The sequence below is a fragment of the Lepisosteus platostomus genome, chromosome 4 (genome assembly GCF_059453375.1).
Source record: "Lepisosteus platostomus isolate fLepPlt1 chromosome 4, fLepPlt1.hap1, whole genome shotgun sequence".
NCBI classification, from domain to species: Eukaryota; Metazoa; Chordata; class Actinopteri; order Semionotiformes; family Lepisosteidae; genus Lepisosteus; species Lepisosteus platostomus.
The window spans coordinates 10,464,939-10,486,493 of NC_142614.1; the positions used below are offsets into that span (position 1 = coordinate 10,464,939).

At 55.2% G+C, this 21,555-nt stretch overlaps 2 protein-coding genes across 6 annotated transcripts; one reads left to right on the top strand and one right to left on the bottom strand.

Annotated features, from left to right (window-relative positions):
• Positions 1–300: 300 nt before the first annotated feature.
• Positions 301–10,627, top strand: LOC148672541 (7SK snRNA methylphosphate capping enzyme-like). Of its 5 annotated transcripts, XM_088628369.1 has the most exons (6): positions 511–1,049; positions 1,674–1,817; positions 1,903–3,918; positions 7,403–7,621; positions 7,910–8,036; positions 8,135–10,627. In XM_088628369.1, exons 3-6 carry the CDS (start codon positions 1,948–1,950, stop codon positions 8,188–8,190), a joined length of 2,373 nt encoding a protein of 790 aa, XP_088484495.1. In that variant the 5' UTR covers positions 511–1,049; positions 1,674–1,817; positions 1,903–1,947; the 3' UTR covers positions 8,191–10,627. The 5 variants fall into 5 exon arrangements, with proteins under 5 accessions (XP_088484497.1, XP_088484495.1, XP_088484493.1 ...); XM_088628371.1 differs by lacking the exons at positions 511–1,049; positions 1,674–1,817 and adding an exon at positions 301–470; XM_088628367.1 differs by lacking the exon at positions 1,674–1,817.
• Positions 10,628–12,007: 1,380 nt separating this feature from the next.
• mogat3b (monoacylglycerol O-acyltransferase 3b) lies at positions 12,008–21,011 on the bottom strand. Its single transcript, XM_088628375.1, has 10 exons — positions 20,690–21,011; positions 19,921–20,011; positions 18,628–18,735; positions 18,258–18,328; positions 17,801–18,005; positions 17,243–17,417; positions 16,949–17,133; positions 13,925–16,067; positions 12,664–12,756; positions 12,008–12,250 (listed from the first exon to the last, which is right to left on the bottom strand). The coding sequence occupies exons 2-8, from the start codon at positions 20,000–20,002 to the stop codon at positions 15,913–15,915; spliced, it is 981 nt and encodes a 326-aa protein (XP_088484501.1). The 5' UTR covers positions 20,003–20,011; positions 20,690–21,011; the 3' UTR covers positions 12,008–12,250; positions 12,664–12,756; positions 13,925–15,912.
• Positions 21,012–21,555: the final 544 nt, after the last annotated feature.

Genomic DNA, 21,555 nt, shown 5'->3' on the forward strand with positions numbered 1-21,555 from the left:
ACGGGGTCACTGAACAACGTTAGTTCTTCACGGTGAATTCGCTGTGGTGAGCTTTGTAACTCGAAGACGGTCATCAGAGGGTAAAAGACTGACGTGCTTAAGAAGGCGTCAGTGGCAAGAGGTGCGTTTATAACACGCCTTGCGCTTCACTGTGCACGTTTAGGAAGAAGCTCTCCAGTCGCGAAACCGTCTGGAGTGGACTGTCGCGACTGGGAAAACTACATGTCCCAGAATCCTCCACGGAAGGCTCGAGGACCTGCCTCACGTGCTGTCGCAGGCGAGCGCCGAGTGCTGGGGGGAGGGGAAGCGGTGGAAGGGGGAGGGGGCGGGGACCGCGTTTTAACCGCTACGACTTTCTTTCTCGAAGACACATCACACTATTCAGCGTGCGAGCATTTTATCGTCCTTTGTGTGGGTGCGGCTGTGCCGGAGAAAGAGCGAGATTCGTTCCGGCGGCAGTGAAACACCAGGTTGTTTACACGGGTTGGGGTGGCCGCGGCGGTTTCCTGTCTGAACAGGGAGAAAAAGTGCTGTCGGTTGTAATTAAAAAAAACAGGCCAACGCTGAAAGTCAGCCGAGACGCAGTGAAATTATTTTCATTTGTTTTTCGCATATTAGGGCGTTGGTTTATAAAAATAGCGTCCAGCCCTTGTGGGAAATGTATTTTTGTCAGGCACTGTACTAGAGACCTACAGGGAAAAGGAGGGAGGAAGAGACGAGGTTAGTCGTTTCGCCTCTCCCCCCGTTCCTTCCTATTGGTCAGATGAAGAAAGGCGGGGAGGTATTTCCTCCTCTGATTGGCTGGCGTGGCTGCCAGTCTTTTTTTCCTGGGCTACACGAGAGACATATAAAGCTCGAGGAGACGCCAAAACGCAGCGCGAGATCCAGCAGCTCGAGCTAGTCTCGCTGATTAGAGCCGCGAGAGGGGGGTCCAGCGAGAGAGAGCTCACTGACACTCACACACACACTGACTGCGAGTTCAAACAAAAAAATTGTTTTTTTGTTTTTTAAATAATTCAGTTCAGACGAAAACTGATTTCTTGGAGGGGGTGGGTCTTGCAGATTTCATACTTTTTGATTTCGTGTGGTACTTTTAATGTATAAATATATATTTAAGAAAAAACAAAACTTGCGGGCACGATCCAGAAAAAAAAATGTCTCTCGCCAAGTCAGTTGTTGGGTGGATTTAATTTTTCCGATTGACTTACTAAAAAAACTCGGGGGAGGGAAAGTTGGGGGTGCAGCTTCAGCAAACGGGAAGGCGGAGAATACGGCGACCAGGCTGCGTGTATGTGTGTATCTGTGTCTCCGTGTGTGTATGTATGTGTGCGCTTTTTTTCTTGCCTCCATAGAGCTCCTATGTCTCATGAATTATTCATGAGCGCGGGGGGACGTTTGGCGACGCGGGGGCGTGGTTATGCAAATTGCTTCCTCGCTGCCGGGAGGGGGCGGGAGCACGCAGGGGCACGCACGGGAGAGGGTGGGCTGACGCTGCCGGACGAATAGACAACGTTTTTTTTTTTTCCTGCTTTGCTGCTACCACAAAGCACATGGACAAGAGACTCGGCAGCTCATTCGCAAAGCCTAGCAGCTCCTAGTGCCGAGGACTAAAAAAAAAAAACACACAAAAGAAAGACGTTTGTCAGCCGCTGAAGGAATTCTGTTTTCTGCAGGGACGGGCTGCTTGACTGCCTGGTTTCTGTGAAACACATCTTTGTCGGGGAAAGTGTGCTGGTGCTCTCAAGGCCAGAGGAGGCTGGGGGGGGAGTTGTTGTAGAGGTGAGAGGGGCTAGAGTGATCGTCGGGCGGCCGATGAGGTGAGCGGGATGGGAGGGGTGGGAGACGCGGTGCTCCCCGCCGCCGTGCCGCGCTGACTCTCGCCCCCCTGTGTCTGCTCCGCAGGTCCATGCGCAGTGCCGCCGGCGTCGCCCCGGGGCCCAGCAGGAGATGATCGAGATGTCGGTGGACAAGGAGCCGGCCGGGCCGGGCGCCAGCGGGCCCCAGGACCAGCCCCACCGCCGCGCGCAGCCGGAGGGGGAGTGCGCCGGCGACCACAGTAGCGCCCCCCGCCCGCAGGGGGGCGCCGCCGCCCAAGCGGGCACGGAGCCGGCGGAGCAGCCGGGCCGGGATTGCGGCGCCGCCAGGCCCAAGAATGGGCTCCAGCAGCAGCAGCAGCAGCAGCAGCAGCAGCAGCAGAAGGCCTTCAAGCGCAGGAACAGCGTGAACGTGGGGTTCAAGCACCCCGGCTTCAGCAAGAGGCGGCGGCGTGCCAACTCGGAGAGCGACCCCGTGCTGCCCACCAACTTCCTCCTGGGGGGCAACATCTTCGACCCCCTGAACCTCAACAGCCTGCTGGACGAGGAGGTGAACCGCGCGCTGAACGCCGAGACGCCCAAGTCCTCGCCGCTGCCCGCCAAGAGCCGCGACCCGGTGGAGATCCTGATCCCCAAGGACATCACCGACCCGCTCAACCTGAACTGCGCCGGCGGCGAGACCGGCCTGCTGGTGTCGCCCATGAAGACGGGCGGCGGGGGCCGCAAGCGGCACCGGCACCGGCACCACGGCGGCGGCGGCGGCGGCGGGGGGGGCGTCTCCACGCAGCCGGACCCCGCCGAGCCGGGCCGGGCAGGCGCCCTGCGCGAGGGCCGGGGCGCTGGGGTGGCGCTGTCCTCCTCCGTGCCCGGGAGCGCGGTCCCGCAGGCCCCCGCCGAGGGCGCCGCGCCCGGGGCCGGCCTCACGCCCGTGCCGGAGTCCCCGCGGCCCTACGAGCTCAACACCTCCATCAACTGCCGCGACGAGGTGGTGCAGCCCATCCTGCCGCCCAGCGCCGCCGACCCCTCCTCCTGCGCCTCGGCCCCCCCGGGCTCGGCGGCGCCGCCCTCCTGCCCGGCGAGGCACCGCAAGCGCCGGCGCACGTCCAGCAAGTCCGACTCCTCCTCGGCCGCCGCCGGGCCGGGCCCCGCCGCGGGCGGCCGCAAGGTCACCCCGGAGAAGGGGCGGGCGGCCCGGCAGCAAGCCCAAACCTTCCAGACCCCCGTGGGCGGGGGCGCCGGCGGGATGGGGGCGCCGGGCGGCGCCGCCTCGGCCTCGTGCGCCCGCGGGGGCGCCGGGACGCACCGGCGGCGCCGCCAGCAGCAGCAGCAGCAGCAGCGCAAGTTCCAGTACGGAAACTACAACAAGTACTACGGCTACCGCAACCCTGGCTGGAGCGAGGACCCGCGCGTCAGGGTGCTGCGGCCCGAGTGGTTCCGGGGCAAGGCCGTGCTGGACCTGGGCTGCAACACGGGCCACCTGACGCTGACCCTCGCCAAGAACTGGCAGCCGGCCCGCGTCACCGGCCTGGACATCGACGGCGCGCTGGTGCACGCCGCGCGGCAGAACGTCCGGCACTACCTGTCCGAGCTGGCGGCCGAGGAGGCGCGGCAGCGGCGCAGGGAGGGGGCGGCGGAGCAGGAGCGGGGTCGGGATCTGGGTCAGGAACGGAAGCAGGAGCCGGATCGAGCACAGGATCTGGATCGGGATCAGGAGCAGGATCACCAACACGAGCGGGATCTGGATCTGGATCAGGAGCAGGATCGCCAGCACGAGCAGGAGCTGGATCGGGATCACCAGCAGGATCGGGAGCAGGATCACCAGCAGGATCGGGAGCAGGAGCAGGATCGTGAGGGAGCCTCTCTGGGGAACCAGGAGGAGGAGGCGGCCATACAGGTGCAGCAGGAGGAGCAGGAGGAAAAGAGGACGGGGAACGTGGCAGAAGACTCCACCGGCTCCCAGAGCCGCCTGCCAGCGCCTCCCGCCGCCAGACACCCCTTCCCCATCTCCCTGCGGATCTGCCGGGGGCCCATCGCCGCCCCGCCTGTGGCTCAGCCCGCCCCTTCGGCTCCGGGAGACTTCCCCGCCAACGTCACGTTCGTGCAGGTGAGTCCTAGTCGAAGGTGAGCACCGCTGGCGGCTGTGCCAAGAATCGGTCCCAGCGGGTCAATGTTTCACTGTCGGTTCCAGCGGGTCACTGTTTCACAGACTGTGACGGTGTCCCACTGACTGTGTGCGCGTGCAGACTGTGACGGTGTCGCACTGACTTGGTGTCTGTGCAGACTGTCGCACTGACTGTGTGCGCGTCCAGACTGACGGTGTTGCACTGACTGTGCAGACAGACTGTGTGCGCGTGCAGACTGTGACGGTGTCGCACCGACTTGGTGTCTGTGCAGAGTGTGACGGTGTCGCACCGACTTGGTGTCTGTGCAGAGTGTGACGGTGTCGCACCGACTTGGTGTCTGTGCAGACTGTCGCACTGACTGTGTGCGCGTCCAGACTGACGGTGTTGCACTGACTGTGCAGACAGACTGTGTGCGCGTGCAGAGTGTGACGGTGTCGCACCGACTTGGTGTCTGTGCAGAGTGTGACGGTGTCGCACCGACTTGGTGTCTGTGCAGAGTGTGACGGTGTCGCACCGACTTGGTGTCTGTGCAGAGTGTGACGGTGTCGCACCGACTTGGTGTCTGTGCAGACTGTCGCACTGACTGTGTGCGCGTCCAGACTGACGGTGTTGCACTGACTGTGCAGACAGACTGTGTGCGCGTGCAGACTGTGACGGTGTCGCACCGACTTGGTGTCTGTGCAGAGTGTGACGGTGTCGCACCGACTTGGTGTCTGTGCAGAGTGTGACGGTGTCGCACCGACTTGGTGTCTGTGCAGAGTGTGACGGTGTCGCACCGACTTGGTGTCTGCGCAGACTGTCGCACTGACTGTGTGCGCGTCCAGACTGACGGTGTTGCACTGACTGTGCAGACAGACTGTGTGCGCGTGCAGAGTGTGACGGTGTCGCACTGACTGTGTGCGCGTGCAGAGTGTGACGGTGTCGCACTGACTGTGCGCGCGTGCAGACTGTGACGGGGTCGCACTGACTGTGCGCGCGTGCAGACTGTGACGGGGTCGCACTGACTGTGCGCGCGTGCAGACTGTGACGGGGTCGCACTGACTGTGCGCGCGTGCAGACTGTGACGGGGTCGCACTGACTGTGCGCGCGTGCAGACTGTGACGGGGTCGCACTGACTGTGCGCGCGTGCAGACTGTGACGGGGTCGCACTGACTGTGCGCGCGTGCAGACTGTGACGGGGTCGCACTGACTGTGCGCGCGTGCAGACTGTGACGGGGTCGCACTGACTGTGCGCGTGCAGACTGTGACGGGGTCGCACTGACTGTGCGCGCGTGCAGACTGTGACGGGGTCGCACTGACTGTGCGCGCGTGCAGACTGTGACGGGGTCGCACTGACTGTGCGCGCGTGCAGACTGTGACGGTGTCGCACTGACTGTGCGCGCGTGCAGACTGTGACGGGGTCGCACTGACTGTGCGCGCGTGCAGACTGTGACGGGGTCGCACCGACTGTGCGCGCGTGCAGACTGTGACGGTGTCGCACCGACTTGGTGTCTGTGCAGACTGTGACGGTGTCGCACCGACTTGGTGTCTGTGCAGACTGTGACGGTGTCGCACCGACTTGGTGTCTGTGCAGACTGTGACGGTGTCGCACCGACTTGGTGTCTGTGCAGACTGTGACGGGGTCGCACCGACTTGGTGTCTGTGCAGACTGTGACGGGGTCGCACCGACTTGGTGTCTGTGCAGACTGTGACGGGGTCGCACCGACTTGGTGTCTGTGCAGACTGTGACGGGGTCGCACTGACTGTGTGCGCGTGCAGACTGTGACGGGGTCGCACTGACTAGGTGTCTGTGCAGAGTGTGACGGTGTCGCACTGACTTGGTGTCTGTGCAGACTGTGACGGTGTCGTACTGACTTGGTGTCTGTGCAAACTGTCGCACTGACTGTGTGCGCGTCCAGACTGATGGTGTTGCACTGACTGTGCAGACTGACTGTGTGCGCGTGCAGACCGTGGCGGTGTCGCACCGACTGTGTGCGCGTGCAGACCGTGGCGGTGTCGCACCGACTGTGTGCGTGCAGATTGACGGTGTCGCACTGACTCGGTGTCTGTGCAGACTGACTGTGTGCGCGTGCAGACTGTGACGGTGTCACACTGACTTGGTGTCTGTGCAGACTGTGACGGTGTCACACTGACTTGGTGTCTGTGCAGAGTGTGACGGTGTCGCACTGACTTGGTGTCTGTGCATACTGTCGCACTGACTGTGTGCGCGTCCAGACTGACGGTGTTGCACTGTCTGTCCAGACTGACTGTGCGCGTGCAGACTGTGACGGGGTCGCACTGACTTGGTGTCTGTGCAGAGTGTGATGGTGTCGCACTGACTGTGCGCGTGCAGATTGACGGTGTCGCACTGACTCGCTGTCTGTGCAGACTGACTGTGTGCGCGTGCAGAGTGTGACGGTGTCGCACTGACTTGGTGTCTGTGCAGAGTGTGATGGTGTCGCACTGACTGTGCGCGTGCAGATTGACGGTGTCGCACTGACTCGCTGTCTGTGCAGACTGACTGTGTGCGCGTGCAGAGTGTGACGGTGTCGCACTGACTTGGTGTCTGTTCAGAGTGTGACGGTGTCGCACTGACTTGGTGTCTGTGCAGACTGTGACGGGGTCGCACTGACTGTGTGCGCGTGCAGACTGTGACGGGGTCGCACTGACTGTGTGCGCGTGCAGACTGTGACGGGGTCGCACTGACTGTGTGCGCGTGCAGACTGTGACGGGGTCGCACTGACTGTGTGCGCGTGCAGACTGTGACGGGGTCGCACTGACTTGGTGTCTGTGCAGAGTGTGACGGTGTCGCACTGACTCGGTGTCTGTGCAGACTGACTGTGTGCGCGTGCAGACTGTGCAGACTGTCGCACTGACTGTGTGCGCGTGCAGACTGTGACAGTGTCTCACTGACTCGGTGTCTGTCCAGACTGACTGTGTGCGCGTGCAGACTGTGACGGTGTCTGTCCAGACTGACTGTGTGCGCGTGCAGACTGTGACGGTGTCTGTCCAGACTGACTGTGTGCGCGTGCAGACTGTGACGGTGTCTGTCCAGACTGACTGTGTGCGCGTGCAGACTGTGACGGTGTCTGTCCAGACTGACTGTGTGCGCGTGCAGACTGTGACGGTGTCTGTCCAGACTGACTGTGTGCGCGTGCAGACTGTGACGGTGTCTGTCCAGACTGTGTGCGCGTGCAGACTGTGACGGTGTTACACTGACTCGGTGTCTGTGCAGACTGATGGTGTCGCACTGACTCGGTGTCTGTGCAGACTGACTGTGTGCGCGTGCAGACTGTGACAGTGTCTCACTGACTTTTTGTGTGTGTGCAGACTGTGATGGTCTTCTACTGTGTGTGTGCTTCACTGTATCAATGCATGTGTGTTTTAGTGTATGCCTGTATGCATGTCTAACAGAACAGTGAGCTCTGTAACTCACCCCTCGCAGGAGTACGCCTGCCTGATCTGCTTCATGCTCCTCTGTCTCAGGGTAATTATGTCCTGCCCAATGACGAGCTCCTCGTGTCCCAGAAGCCAGAGTACGACGTCATCCTGTGCCTCAGCATGACCAAGTGGGTGCACCTGAACTGGGGTGATGCCGGCCTGCAGCGCCTCTTCAAGCGCGTCTACCGCCACCTGCAGCCAGGGGGCATCTTCATCCTGGAGCCCCAGCCCTGGGCCTCGTATGGCAAGAGGAAGAAACTAACGGTGAGGGGGGAGAGGGAGGTCTCCAGATTCCCCTTTTGTCCCTCCGGCCAGTGTAATATGTGCCATGGTGTACTTTGTTGTGTGGCTCTGTCACTAATTAGCTTTTCTCTCTGCTTGTTCTTCTTCTCTATCCTCTCTGTTTTCTCTTCCTCCATTTCTCCCCTCCTTCCACCCTCGCTTTCTCCTCCTCTCTCCTCTCTCTCTCTCTCTCTGCCTTTCTCCTTTCTCCGCTCTCCTCTGTCCCCTTTCTTCCCCTCTCTGCACTCTCTCCCTCTCTCTCCGGTGCAGGAGACCATCTATAAGAACTACTACAGCATCCGTTTCAAGCCTGACCAGTTCAGCTCCTACCTGACCGGGCCGGAGGTGGGCTTCTCCAGCTACGAGCTGATCGGGACGCCCAAGAGCTCCTCGAAAGGTGTGGTGCGCCGGTCCGTCTCCCTTCCTGACCCCCCCCTCCATCGCTGCCCCCCGTGTCCGCCCGCGGCTGACCTCTGCGTGTCGCCTCGGTTGCAGGGTTCCAGCGGCCGATCTACCTGTTCCACAAAGGGCCCTCGTCTGCGCGGAAGTAGCCCACGAGCCCGTGAGCCGGACAGCGGAGCTCGGCGGAGGAGGACGCGGAGAGACGCCAACTCGGCCCCCCGACACCCGACACGAACCAGCACATGACTTTTCCGCGGGTGGGAGGGGGGGTCAGCTGGGCGGGCGTCCGGATTAGCTGGACGAGATGCCCACAGAGCGACACCGGGGACCGAGACGATGACGCGCCTCCGTTTCGACGCAGAGGTGTTCAGACTCCATTTGCGTGCTTTGACAACCCCTTGTTGATTTTTTTTGCGTTTGATTTTTTTTTCCCCACAATGGAACTGTTAATAAAAGAAGTAAAACCGCCGGCGCTCCTGGGTTTGGAATGCAGGGCAGCTCTCCCTACGGCTTTGTCTTTTTACCAGTTCCAGATGATCTCCGGCTCGGACCCCTTAACATCAAGGAAGGAGCGTCTCTGTATTGCTGGGGAGAGTCGCCCCCAGTCTGCATCAGCTTGTTGTGGGGTCAGGGGTCAGGGGTGAGGGCAGCCCATGTGGGGCCCGGTGAAGGGACAGAGGGCTGGGCTTGCGCTGACACTGGGGGCGCCTGCAGGGCCAGCCCGACCCCCCTGGCTGCCAGAGGCCGGAGCTCTGCGCCTTCTCGGCCTCGAGGGCTCTTTCGGGAAAGCGATCCGTCTCCGGGAAGGCTGGTGTGTGACCTTTGCCCCGTCTTCCTGACTGTTCACCTGGAGGTTTGCCGCTTGTTCAACATGGATTGTATTCAGCTGTTCTTGCTTTTTGCAGAGGATTCTCTGCCTGGGCTGTCAGCCTTAAAGATGGGGGGGGTGGGCAATAAAGAAATATGTCTTTCAGATACAGAAAGGGGTGTTGTTTGAGCCACTGGGGGTACCCAGTCATCCTGCCTTCTGGAATTTGTAAAGGAAAGGGCTCATGAGCCAGCTGTGCCTACTGGTTCTCCAAGCAGGCAGTGTGCCGGAGAGCTCACATGACTACTAGGTTACAGGACAGCAGAGCGCTATACTTTTTCTTGCACACAGGACAGCAGAGCTCACACGACGTCCACTGTACAGGATCGCAGAACTTCCGCTTCTAGTGCACAGGATGGCCAAGCTCACGTGACTACTGGGATACATATCAGCAGAGCTTTCACTACCTCTAGTGCACAGGACACAAGCTCATGTGACCTCTAGCACACAGGACAGCAGACCTCATGCTTCCTCTAGTGCACAGGACAGAAGACCTCATGTGACCTCTAGTGCACAGGAGAGCAGAGCTCACGACTACTGGGATACATATCGGCAGAGTTCACACAACCTCTAATGCACAGGAAACAGCTCACGCGACATCTAGCGCACAGGACAGCAGAGCTCATGAGACCTAGCCTACAGGACAGCAGAGCTCACGTGACCTCTAGCGCACAGAACAGCAGAGCTCACGCGACCTAGCATACAGGACAGCAGAGCTCACGTGACCTCTAGCGCACAGAACAGCAGAGCTCACACGACCTAGCATACAGGACAGCAGAGCTCACGTGACCTCTAGCGCACAGAACAGCAGAGCTCACGTGACCTAGCCTACAGGACAGCAGAGCTCACGTGACCTCTAGCGCACAGGACAGCAGAGCTCACGCGACCTAGCCTACAGGACAGCAGAGCTCACGTGACCTCTAGCGCACAGAACAGCAGCGCTCACGCGACCTAGCCTACAGGACAGCAGAGCTCACGTGACCTCTAGCGCACAGGACAGCAGAGCTCACGCGACCTAGCATACAGGACAGCAGCGCTCATGTGACCTCTAGCACACAGGACAGCAGAGCTCACGCGACCTAGCATACAGGACAGCAGTGCTCATGTGACCTCTAGCACACAGGACAGCAGAGCTATCGCGACCTCTAGTCCGCAGGACAGCAGGGCTCACAGATGCAATACAGTAAAGGTCATATGACCCCCCCCCAAGCTTGAATTTGGCAGAGCGCCCACTGGGCTGGGGTGAGTTCGCCCGTGCTTTCCCGAATTTTGGCAAAATATTCCCCCTGCTCCTCCATTGCTTCGTCATCATCAGCTGTGGGCCTTGAGCAGTTTGTATTTTTCATCTGTATGATACCCGTTGATCTCTACAGAGAAGCTGGAGAGTGTTGTCATTGCCAACGTTCTCCTTGGTTCCAGCTCGGGCCTCCTGTCTTGCAGAGAGCCGGGACATGCACCCAGGCCGGGCCGTGATGACTGCGGCCAGCCCCTGGTCTCGAGAGAGCGGAGTAGAACTTTTCAGTGCCGCAGCTCCAGCTGTGGAGCGGTCGATCTTTAGGGAGATCAGAGAGAGAGAAATATGACGCGTGGTATTGAATCCTGTTGCCCCGTGGCCAGAGAGACTGTGAGAGATCAGATTGTGTCTTCTTATCTTTCTTTGTTGTTGTTTTTTTTTTTAACAATGATTGCCATTAAAGTTTGAGTGGCCACCCTCCGAAGGAAGTTGTACTTTATCATCCTCTCCCACAGGTCTGTAAGCACTTGCCACCTGGTGCAGGCAGGGGTTGTGGGAGGTCAAGCCAGGTCACCTATCCAGCTGTGACTTACCTGTGTGCTAGGGCAAACGCTGAGATCAGTCAGGCTGGTGCTGTGTTTCTGTGATTCACAGCTCCCAGCCCCGCGTGCATCTGAGCATGCACACACCAAGAACCAGTGGCAAGAGTGTCACGTGCATTCCAACAGATTTATATTTTATATGTAGTTTATATAGTTTCCACGGATGTACAGGCACAAGATCAGCTCTTTTGCCTAAGGATGTATACACTGTGTGGTGCACCAATAATAATAATTGCTTACACATATAGTGCTTTTCTGGACACTCCACTCAAAGCGCTTTACAGGTAATGGCAACTCCCCTCCACCACCACAAGTGTGCAGCCCCACCAGGATGATGCAACAGCAGCCATAGTGCACCAGTACACTCACCACACATCAGCTAATAGTGGGGAGGAGAACAGAGTGATGAAGACAGTTCATAGATGAGGATTATTAGGAGGCCATGATTGGTAATGGCCAGGACGCCACAGTAACACCCCTACTCTTCTTGAGAAATGCCCTGGGATTTTTAACAATAACAGAGAATCTCAGTTTTACATCTCATCCAAAGGATGGGGCCCTTTTACAGTACAGTGTCCCCATCACAATAGAGGCATTAGGACCCACACAGACTGCAGGGTGAGCGCAGTCAACTCTTCCAGCAGAGACCTTAGCTTTTCCCAGGAGTCTCCCATCCAGGTACTGACCAGGCCCACACCTGCTGAGCTCCAGTGGGATTGCCAGCTCTGAGTTGCAGGGTGAAATTGCTGCTGGCGCTAACTGGGGCCAAAGTAGAAGCCAACAAACAAATATATCCCAGAGATCCCCAAGTCCCTGAAAATGCCAGGACCCACAGAGGTCACTGTGTAAGAGGGGCACCGACCAGAGAAGGGGGAGGGTGGAGCCTGAGCCCACCTGTCCAAGTGCACAGGAGGCAACTTAGTGCTGGGGAGGCTGTCGAGCACATTGCTCGTGACTTGAATCCAGCCTCATCTTTCTCACTGAGGTCCAAAGTTACCAGCCCAGACCAGAGCCAGCCCTGTCTGTACTGCAGGGCCCGACCTGCACTCAGAACCACCACTGCCTGGTCCACAACGTGCCAGCCAACAGCAGGACAGGACGTTGACTCAGTTTCCGACCCGGTGGTCTCCAGAACCTGACAGCTGGCTTGCAGAAGAGGAATTGGGCAGTGATTTCCCATACTGGAAAATTTATGAAACTATAAAACATTCAAACTGTGAGCACTGGCAAAACCACCATGCAGAAACACACGGGACAGCATGTTTGCATTTACGTTTTTTACTCGAACATCCTTGAAAATGTTTCATATATTCATCCAGCCAGAAACACCGACAGAAAAGGAGGGCAGAGGAAGGGCTTGGGAGTCTCTTGGGCACAAGGGTGGGGTCGGGACGTCTTTAGTGTCCACTGTCCTCAGTGTCAGTCTGTCTGTCATCTCCTTTCCCTTCCACAGCAGCCAGAGCAGAGGAGAGGGAGGCCAGCCTACTCTGGAATGTGGCCCACACCTGGGAGAGAGAGAGAGGGAGTGAAACACACACCTGGGAGAGAGAGGGAGTGAAACACAGACCTGGGAGAGAGAAAGAGAGAGAGGGAGTGAAACACACACCTGGGAGAGAGAAAGAGAGAGAGGGAGTGAAACACACACCTGGGCGAGAGAGAGAGGGAATGAAACACACCTGGGAGAGAGAAAGAGAGAGAGGGAGTGAAACACACACCTGGGAGAGAGAGAGAAGGAGTGAAACACACACCTGGGGGAGAGAGAGAGAGAGAGAGAGAAGGAGTGAAACACACACCTGGGGGAGAGAGAGAGGGAGTGAAACACACACCTGGGAGAGAGAAAGAGAGAGAGGGAGTGAAACACACACCTGGGAGAGAGAGAGAGAGGGGGTGGGGGTGAAACAGACACTCAGACACTCACCACAGCCAGCTGCTCCAGCTCGCCGGTCCTCTCTGCCCACAGCTGCAGGTTGGAGTTGAGTCTGGACATGAGGGAGAGCGCTTCGCTCAAGCCCTGGGACACAGCAGGAAGGGAAGGGTTAACCCAAAGGCCCTGATCCTCACACTGACATATACAGCACGGACACGGACTGCCCCTCCCCATCCTTCAATTTCTATACACGTCTATCTCTGTCTCTCAGACTCCATCCATCTTCTAACCTCTTTGTTCACGTCAGGGGCGGGTGGGCGGAGGGAGCCGGAGTCTATCCCAAGAGGCAGAGGCAGACACGCGCACACTCGCACCACGGCCGACTTCCCTACAAACTAACTGGCCCGCCAGCCAAAGCAGCTAAATTCAAAGCCACACAAAGAGATTTCCCCGCACGCTTGGACCCCTGTTAATAATAATAATAATAATAATAATAATAATAATAATAAACTTTATTTTATATAGCGCCTTTAAAGGTGGCTTCTCAAAGCGTTTTACAGGATGACAATAACAATAAATAAGAAGAATACAACAATAAATAAGAAGAATACACAAGATAAGACACAATTACAATTACAACAACACAAAAATAACAATAGAGGAGACCGTGGAAGGTGGTACTAAGAAGAGCAGAGGGGTGAAGAATGGGACCAGTTAAGTAAAGGCTTTTCTGAAGAAGAGGGTTTTGAGTCTGGATTTGAAGGAGTTTAGAGAAGATGACTCTCTGATATCCTTGGGCAAAGAGTTCCAGAGCTTGGGGGCATAACAGGAGAAGGCCCTGTCGCCCATACAATGTAGACAGGCTTGGGGGACAGTAAGGAGGGCAGAATTTAAAGAGCGGAGGTTGCGAGGTTGGGAGTAGGGCGATAATACTTCAGACAGGTATTGAGGTGCCAAGCCATGTAGAGCCTTATAGGTGAGCATGAGGATTTTAAAGTCTACGCGAAATTTGATGGCTGTTGACTGCACGGACGGCACACGATCAAACACAGCAAAACACAACGCGCACGGCGTCATCGAGCCCGAGCAGTGGGACAAAGACCCCAGCCTGTTTTACGCATATTGTGTTCCAATCGGCAGAGCGATAAATGTGCAGCATAATACGACGTGTAGTGAGGAGTTCGTAAACCGGGGCTGAATGCACTCGCACACAGAAATAAGAGCAGGAATCAAAAACGCAGGACACGACACTGTAATCGAAATGCGTTCCGAGAGCGTGTTGCAACAGCAGCAGCCGAAACCGCGGAGGTACCTCCGAGATGCTGCAGATGTAAGTGCGCCTCAGCTCTGCAAAGCAACTCAGGTCCAGCTCCTCCATCCCGCCGCTTCCCGCCGCTGACTCTGCGCCGCTGAGGGACCGTCTGCAAACTCCGCCCGGCGAAACGAAGACCACGGCTTCAGACAAGGCTCATTCCGAGACACGACGGGAATAAATACCTGTGATTCATGTATCAATCGATTTCTGCCTGGAAACGTTTGAGTCGGTTATTCTGTGTGTCAATACACTCAGTTTTAAGGAAGAGCGATGAATGTTTATCTGCGCTGGAGCCACATTGTAATTGAAGGAAGCACCCTGAGAGGCGGAACTTCCCTCTCACATTGTAAACAAACACATCTATTGGTCAATAACATGTCAATCACAGACTTACCCAGAGATCGCCGTCGTTGATTGGACGACGAGAGACCAGTAAATTAATAAGAATACCGTAATACTTGAAAAGGGAAAACGAGATTCACACGCAGTGTGGGACATATCCGCAATTTATTTTACTGAGGGAAGTCAAGTTCATGAGAGCTGAAGATTGCGAGGGGACCCGATTCACAATTCTCAAAGTTACCTAGTCAGCCTAGCGGACTGTTTCAAAATAAACAGTGAAACACCAACCGGAGGAAATATATAGGAAAAAAAAAACTACGGGGAGGCGCATTTTAAACCAGGAAGAGGAAGTACATGTTTACACAAAGGGTGGGAGCGGGGAACAAGCTGTTTACCCATGTTGCTGAAGCAGGTTCACACCCTTCACACCCAGCTGACACACTGACCCTGCAGAACCACGACTGGACACCCTGCAGACACACTGACCCCTCAGGACCAGGGTTAGACACCCTGCATACACACTGACCCCCCATGACCAGGACTGGACACGCTGCAGACACACTGACCCCTCAGGACCAGGGCTGGACACCCTGCAGACACACTGACCCCCCAGGACCACGACTGGACACCCTGCAGACACACTGACCCCTCAGGACCAGGGCTGGACACCCTGCAGACACACTGACCCCCCAGGACCAGGGCTGGACACCCTGCAGACACACTGACCCCTCAGGACCAGGATCACTGTGGCAAAGTCCTCCTTTACTCCAGAGCTGTCCTGCTCAGTCCTGCTCAGTCCTGCAGGACCTGGTGTTGTCTTTGTTTTATTCCACTCCAGTTCTGTTACACAGCTGGTCTAATTAGTCAGCTGCATGATTGTAGCACTTGAAACCAGAAACCCAGGTGAGTTAAATGTAACTGCACTTGAATGAAGTGATCTCTTGAGTGTTCTTCCAACAAATGCCAACATCCATATCACCCTGCAACTCACTGAAGCTCAGCAGGTGTGAGCCTGGTCAGTACCTGGATGGGAGGGCTCCTGGGAAAGCTAAGGCTGCTGCTGGAAGAGGTGTTAGTGGGGCCAGTAGGGGGCGCTCACCCTGCGGTGTGTGTGGGTCCTAATGCCCCAGTATAGTGACAGGGATACCATGCTGTAAAAAGGCAATATCCTTCGGATGAGACCAAGGTCCTGACTCTCTGTGGTCATTAAAAATCCCAGGGTGTTTCTCAGAATGAGTAGGGGTGTTACCCCGGTGTCCTGGCCAAATTTCCCCCTGCTCTTTACCAGTCATGGTCTCCTAATAATCCCTATCACTTAACTGGCTTCACCACTCTGCTCTCCTCCCCACTGAGAGCTGGTGTGTGGGGAGTGTACTGGTGCACTATGGCTGCCGTCGCCTCATCCAGGTGGGGCTGCACACTGGTGGTGGAGGGGAGTCCCCATTACCTGGAAAGCACTTTGAGTGGAGTGTCCAGAAAAGTGAGGCGAGGAGTGTGAAAGGACACAAGCAGCGCAGCTGACAGAAACTCTGGGTTTATTGAACAGTGCAGGCTTGACTGCACTCTTACTGAGAGAGCAGCAGAGAGTCGCTGGGAGAGTGTCAGGTGCAAGAGTGTGAGGGTGAGAGTGTGAGAGCAGGTCTCTAGATGATCTGAAGCTCGTGCGTGTCGGACAGGCCACAGCGGGTCTTGTATGTGTGGAAAAGAGTCTCCAGGGCCTCCATGTACAGCTGGTGATACTGGTCAACTGTCTCCTGAGATGGGCAGGACACCTGAGGTACAGGGATGGGCTTCCCCACTGAAAGAGAGAGAGAGGGGTTAATACAGACACACTGGACACTACAGTACATTAACACTGCACTGAGACAGAGGGGTTAATACAGACTCACTGGACACTACAGTACCTTAACACTGCACTGAGAGAGAGGGGGGTTAATACAGACACAGTGGACACTACAGTCCATTAACACTGCACTGAAAGAGGGGTTAATACAGACACACTGGACACTACAGTCCATTAACACTGCACTGAGAGAGAGGGGTTAATACATACACACTGGACCAGTATATTAACACTGCACTAAGAGAGAGAGTGGGGTTAATACAGACTCACTGGACACTACAGTACATTAACACTGCACTGAGAGAGAGGGGTTAATACATACACAGTGGACACTACAGTACATTAACACTGCACTGAGACAGAGGGGTTAATACAGACACACTGGACACTACAGTACATTAACACTGCACTGAGAGAGAGGGGTTAATACAGACACACTGGACACTACAGTCCATTAACACTGCACTGAGAGAGAGGGGTTAATACAGACACACTGGACACTCCAGTACATTAACACTGCACTGAGAGAGAGGGGTTAATACAGACACACTGGACACTCCAGTACATTAACACTGCACTGAGACAGAGGGGTTAATACAGACACACTGGACACTACAGTACATTAACACTGCACAGAGAGAGAGGGGTTAATACGGACACACTGGACACTACAGTACATTAACACTGCACTGAGAGAGAGGGGTTAATACAGACACACTGGACACTCCAGTACATTAACACTGCACTGAGACAGAGGGGTTAATACAGACACACTGGACACTACAGTACATTAACACTGCACTGAGAGAGAGGGGGACATCCACACTCAGACTGACCCACAGTGGTGATGGGAGTCCTGTAGGGCAGCAGTCCCCATCTCTGCCCATGGAAGAGGCAGGGCGCGAAGCCCACCAACCTCTGGAACAGTTTCTGCACACTGCGGGCCAGGCTGCCCTCCGAAAACACCAACTGCTCGAAGATCTCGTTCTCCCCGAATGAGTACACTGGCACCAGATCCGCCCTGGAAGACAGGAGAGCAGGCAGAGCCTAAAGTATGATTCAAATCCACTCAGTACATACTCACTGCCCTCTCACCCTCCTCCTCTCTCCCAGGCCTGACACACTCTCACCCGTATTCCAGAGCCAGCCGGACAAAGCCCTTCCTCTCCCTCATCACCAGCACGTTCAGCCCGGGAGTGCAGTTCAGTGACTCAGCAGCGCCCCCTACCACAATTACCACGGCATGACCAGTACCACTTCGAGATAGCACAAACTCCAGGCTGGGCTTACTTACTGGAATCATTCCTACAAAACAGAGAGAGAGGGGTTAATACAGACACACTGGACACTACAGTACATTAACGCTGCACTGAGAGAGAAGGGTTAATACAGACACACTGGACACTACAGTCCATTAACACTGCACTGGGAGAGGGGGGTCAATACAGACACACTGGACATTACAGTCCATTAACACTGCACTGGGAGAGGGGGGTTAATACAGACACACTGGACACTACAGTACATTAACACTGCACTGGGAGAAGGGGGTTAATACAGACACACTGGACACTACAGTACATTAACACTGCACTGAGAGAGAGGGGTTAATACAGACACACTGGACACTACAGTCCATTAACACTGTACTGAGCGTAAAGCTCAGGCTGAGAGCAGACGGGCAGTACCAGAACTCATGAGGTAGTCTCGGTAGAGAGGCAGTCGGAAGAGGCCAGCCAGCGTGGCGAGGTGGGATTGAATTCCTGGGAACGCTGCCGAGAATCCCGCTCCTTCAGTGCTGAAGCAGGAGAAGGCTCCAGCACACATGATCCCATGTGGGTGGTACCCCAACACAAAGTTTTTACTGGGGCTTAATTCTGCTGTCTTCACCAGCTGACAACCGACAGACAGGGAGACAGTGAGACAGGGATTGAGACAGTGAGACACAGACAGTGAGACAGGGATTGAGACAGTGAGACACACAGACAGTGAGACGGGGATTGAGGCAGTGAGACACACAGACAGTGAGTCAGGGATTGAGGCTGTGAGACACACAGACAGTGAGATGGGGATTGAGACAGTGAGACACACAGTGAGACAGGGATTGAGGCTGTGAGAGAGACAGTGAGACAAAGTGTCTCTCACCGTGACAGGGTAATAATCCCTGATGTGTTTCCAAACACTCCAGTTCCTGATCCAGTCTGATCTCCTGCCCCCTGCAGGAGACACAGGGAATTGCACCACATGTTATTGCCTCCCTGTCACTGTATCAAAACAACATTCTGTCACTGTGCCGCTGGGTCAAAATATCAGTGTGTCACTGCACATACATTTTAGTTTGAGATCATCTTAGTCTGTAGTCTGCGTTTCAATAGTCAGTCACTGTGTCACTCTGTGACTGTTTGAGTGTGTCAGACAGCCAGTGACTGTGTGTGTCCGTGATGCCGTGACTCTATTTGCCAGTCAGGCGGTGAGCCAAAGCGTCTGTGTAGTGAGTGTCTCAGTGTGATGGTACCTCTCTCTGGAGTGTCCCAATCTATCACCATCCAGATGAAGTACAGCACTGACAGCAGCCACAGAGAGGTAAATATCAGGTATAACATCAAAATTGTGCAGGAGATACCTATACAGAGAGAGAGGTTAATACAGATACACTGGACACTACAGTCCATTAACACTGCACTGAAAGAGAGGGGTTAAAACAGACACACTGGACACTACAGTATATTAACACTGCACTGAGAGAGAGAGGGGTTAATACAGACAAACTGGGCACTACAGTACATTAACACTGCACTGAGAGAGAGGGGTTAATACAGACACACTGGACACTACAGTACATTAACACTGCACTGAGAGAGAGGGGTTAATACAGACACACTGGACACTACAGTACATTAACACTGCACTGAGAGAGAGAGGGGTTAATACAGACACACTGGACACTACAGTACATTAACACTGCACTGAGAGAGGGGTTAATACAGACACACTGGACACTACAGTACATTAACACTGCACTGAGAGAGAGAGGGGTTAATACAGACACACTGGACACTACAGTACATTAACACTGCACTGAGAGAGAGAGGGGTTAATACAGACACACTGGACACTACAGTACATTAACACTGCACTGAGAGAGAGGGGTTAATACAGACACACTGGACACTACAGTACATTAACACTGCACTGAGAGAGAGAGGGGTTAATACAGACACACTGGACACTACAGTACATTAACACTGCACTGAGAGAGAGGGGTTAATACAGACACACTGGACACTACAGTACATCAACACTGCAGTGAGAGAGAGGGTTAATACAAACACACTGGACACTACAGTCCATTAACACTGCACTGGGAGAGGGGGGTTAATACAGACACACTGGACACTACAGTACATTACCACTGCACTGAGAGAGAGGGGGGTTAATACAGACACACTGGACACTACAGTACATTAACACTGCACTGAGAGAGAGGGGTTAATACAGACACACTGGACACTACAGTACATTAACACTGCACTGAGAGAGAGGGGGGTTAATACAGACACACTGGACACTACAGTACATTAACACTGCACTGAGAGAGAGGGGTTAATACAGACACACTGGACACTACAGTCCATTAACACGGCACTGAGAGAGAGGGGTTAATACAAACACACTGGACACTACAGTACATTAACACTACACTGAGAGAGAGAGGTTAATACAGACACACTGGACACTACAGTACATTAACACTGCACTGAGAGAGAGGGGTTAATACAAGCTGTGTCAGTGTGCCAGCAGATCTCACCCATGATAAGGAAGGTCAGTACCCACTGCAGGACACTGATGTTCTCTATGAACTCTTTCCATGTCGTCTTCTCCTTCTCCATGACCACAGCCTGTGGACACACAAAGTAATGATAATTCATGTATCAGAGATCCAGGAGGATCCCAAAGTGCTTCCCATACAGGGGAGGACCCCCTTCACCACCACCCCCCTGCCCAGCTCCAGTGCTGCCCCCTCCTGGGCAACACAGCCCAGGCACAGGTCAGGGGGAGGAGGAAGACACTGCTGCACCCGCTGAGTTAAAGTCCAGTCTGGGGGCTCAGCCTGCACACTGAAGTGAAGACCCCTGCTCTTCCACTGTCCTGGGTCTTCACTGACCACGTGGGCAGGACCTCCGCCTGTCACGTGGTCTGAAGAGCGGCACCCCCGATGTCCGGTGTCCAGTCAAGCGAACTCGCTGCTGTACGGGCTTTGCAGCTGAACGAGCCCTCAGTTCAAGCGGTTATTTTCACGTTTGGAAGTGCGATGCGCCCCGGAGACGTTCAGCCAACGCCGTGATGCGGAGTCCTCCAGCGCTACGGGATGGATGAGCTGCTATGAGGCAAATGTTACAACCCAGCTAGTGCTCTGCACAGAAAAAAAACCTGCCCGGCTTCTGACGAGCCTTCGTTTGGCGCCGGAGGCGATTTCATTTCCCTTTCCGAGCGAGTGGACTCGGAGCCGCTCTGCGTGCTTCCTGCCGTGGGTCGGAACGCGCTCACGGTGTCGGCGGTGCCGGCGCCCCGGTTACCTGCGCGCTCGGTTCGGCCGCTGCCGCCGCTGGCTCCCGGTGTCTCCCGGTGTCTCCCCGCTGGCTTCTGCACTTTGTCCGGGTCAATGTTTCTCCAGGCTGACAGCGAGACAGCGCTGATAACGACCCAGTCTCGCTGTTTCACAATCGCGCTCCCGCCAGATCACCGCACCGCCACACTGTAATTTACTACAGTTTCTTCAATCTTACCCGGCTTTTACTGCACTGTCACCGCCACACTGTAATTTACTACCCTTTCTTCAATCTCACTGGGCTTTTACTGCACTTTCACCGCCACACTGTAATTTACTACAGTTTCTTCAATCTCACCGCCACACTGTAATTTACTATACTTTCTTTAATCTTACCCTGTTTTTACAGCACTTTCACCGCCACACTGTAATTTACTACAGTTTCTTCAATCTTAACGGGCTTTTACTGCACTTTCACAGCCACACTGTAATTTACTACACTTTCTTCAATCTTACCCGGCTTTTACCGCACGTTCACCGCCACACTGTAATTTACTACACTTTCTTCAATCTCACCGGGTTTTTACTGCACTTTCACCGCCATACTGTAATTTACTACACTTGCTCCAATTTCACTGGGACTAACAGCACTTAACTCTTTTACCCCGTTTTCACAGAGGTTTACTGCACTTTGTTGTGCTTTTCCCCTGACCTCACTGGGCTTTACTGCACTTTACTGTACTTTTACTCTGATCTCACTGGGCTTTAATGCACTTTACTGTGCTTTTACTCTGATCTCACTGGGCTTTACTGTACTTTTCACTGTAACACTATATTTTCCTATTCTTTCACCAGCATCAGTGGGACTAACAGCACTTTACTCTGATTTCAGTG

What these genes read in the sequence shown, in the direction of transcription:
- LOC148672541 (XM_088628371.1), top strand. Translation starts at nt 1,948, where the DNA reads ATGATCGAGATGTCGGTGGACAAGGAGCCGGCCGGGCCGGGCGCCAGC. An exon ending in GCAAGAGGAAGAAACTAACG is followed by an intron (nt 7,622 to 7,909) that starts GTGAGGGGGGAG and finishes TCTCCGGTGCAG; the next exon opens with GAGACCATCTATAAGAACTA. An exon ending in GCCCAAGAGCTCCTCGAAAG is followed by an intron (nt 8,037 to 8,134) that starts GTGTGGTGCGCC and finishes CCTCGGTTGCAG; the next exon opens with GGTTCCAGCGGCCGATCTAC.
- mogat3b (XM_088628375.1), bottom strand. Translation starts at nt 20,002, where the DNA reads ATGGAGAAGGAGAAGACGACATGGAAAGAGTTCATAGAGAACATCAGT. An exon ending in TTGGGACACTCCAGAGAGAG is followed by an intron (nt 18,329 to 18,627) that starts GTACCATCACAC and finishes TGTCTCCTGCAG; the next exon opens with GGGGCAGGAGATCAGACTGG. An exon ending in AGACTACCTCATGAGTTCTG is followed by an intron (nt 17,418 to 17,800) that starts GTACTGCCCGTC and finishes TCTGTTTTGTAG; the next exon opens with GAATGATTCCAGTAAGTAAG.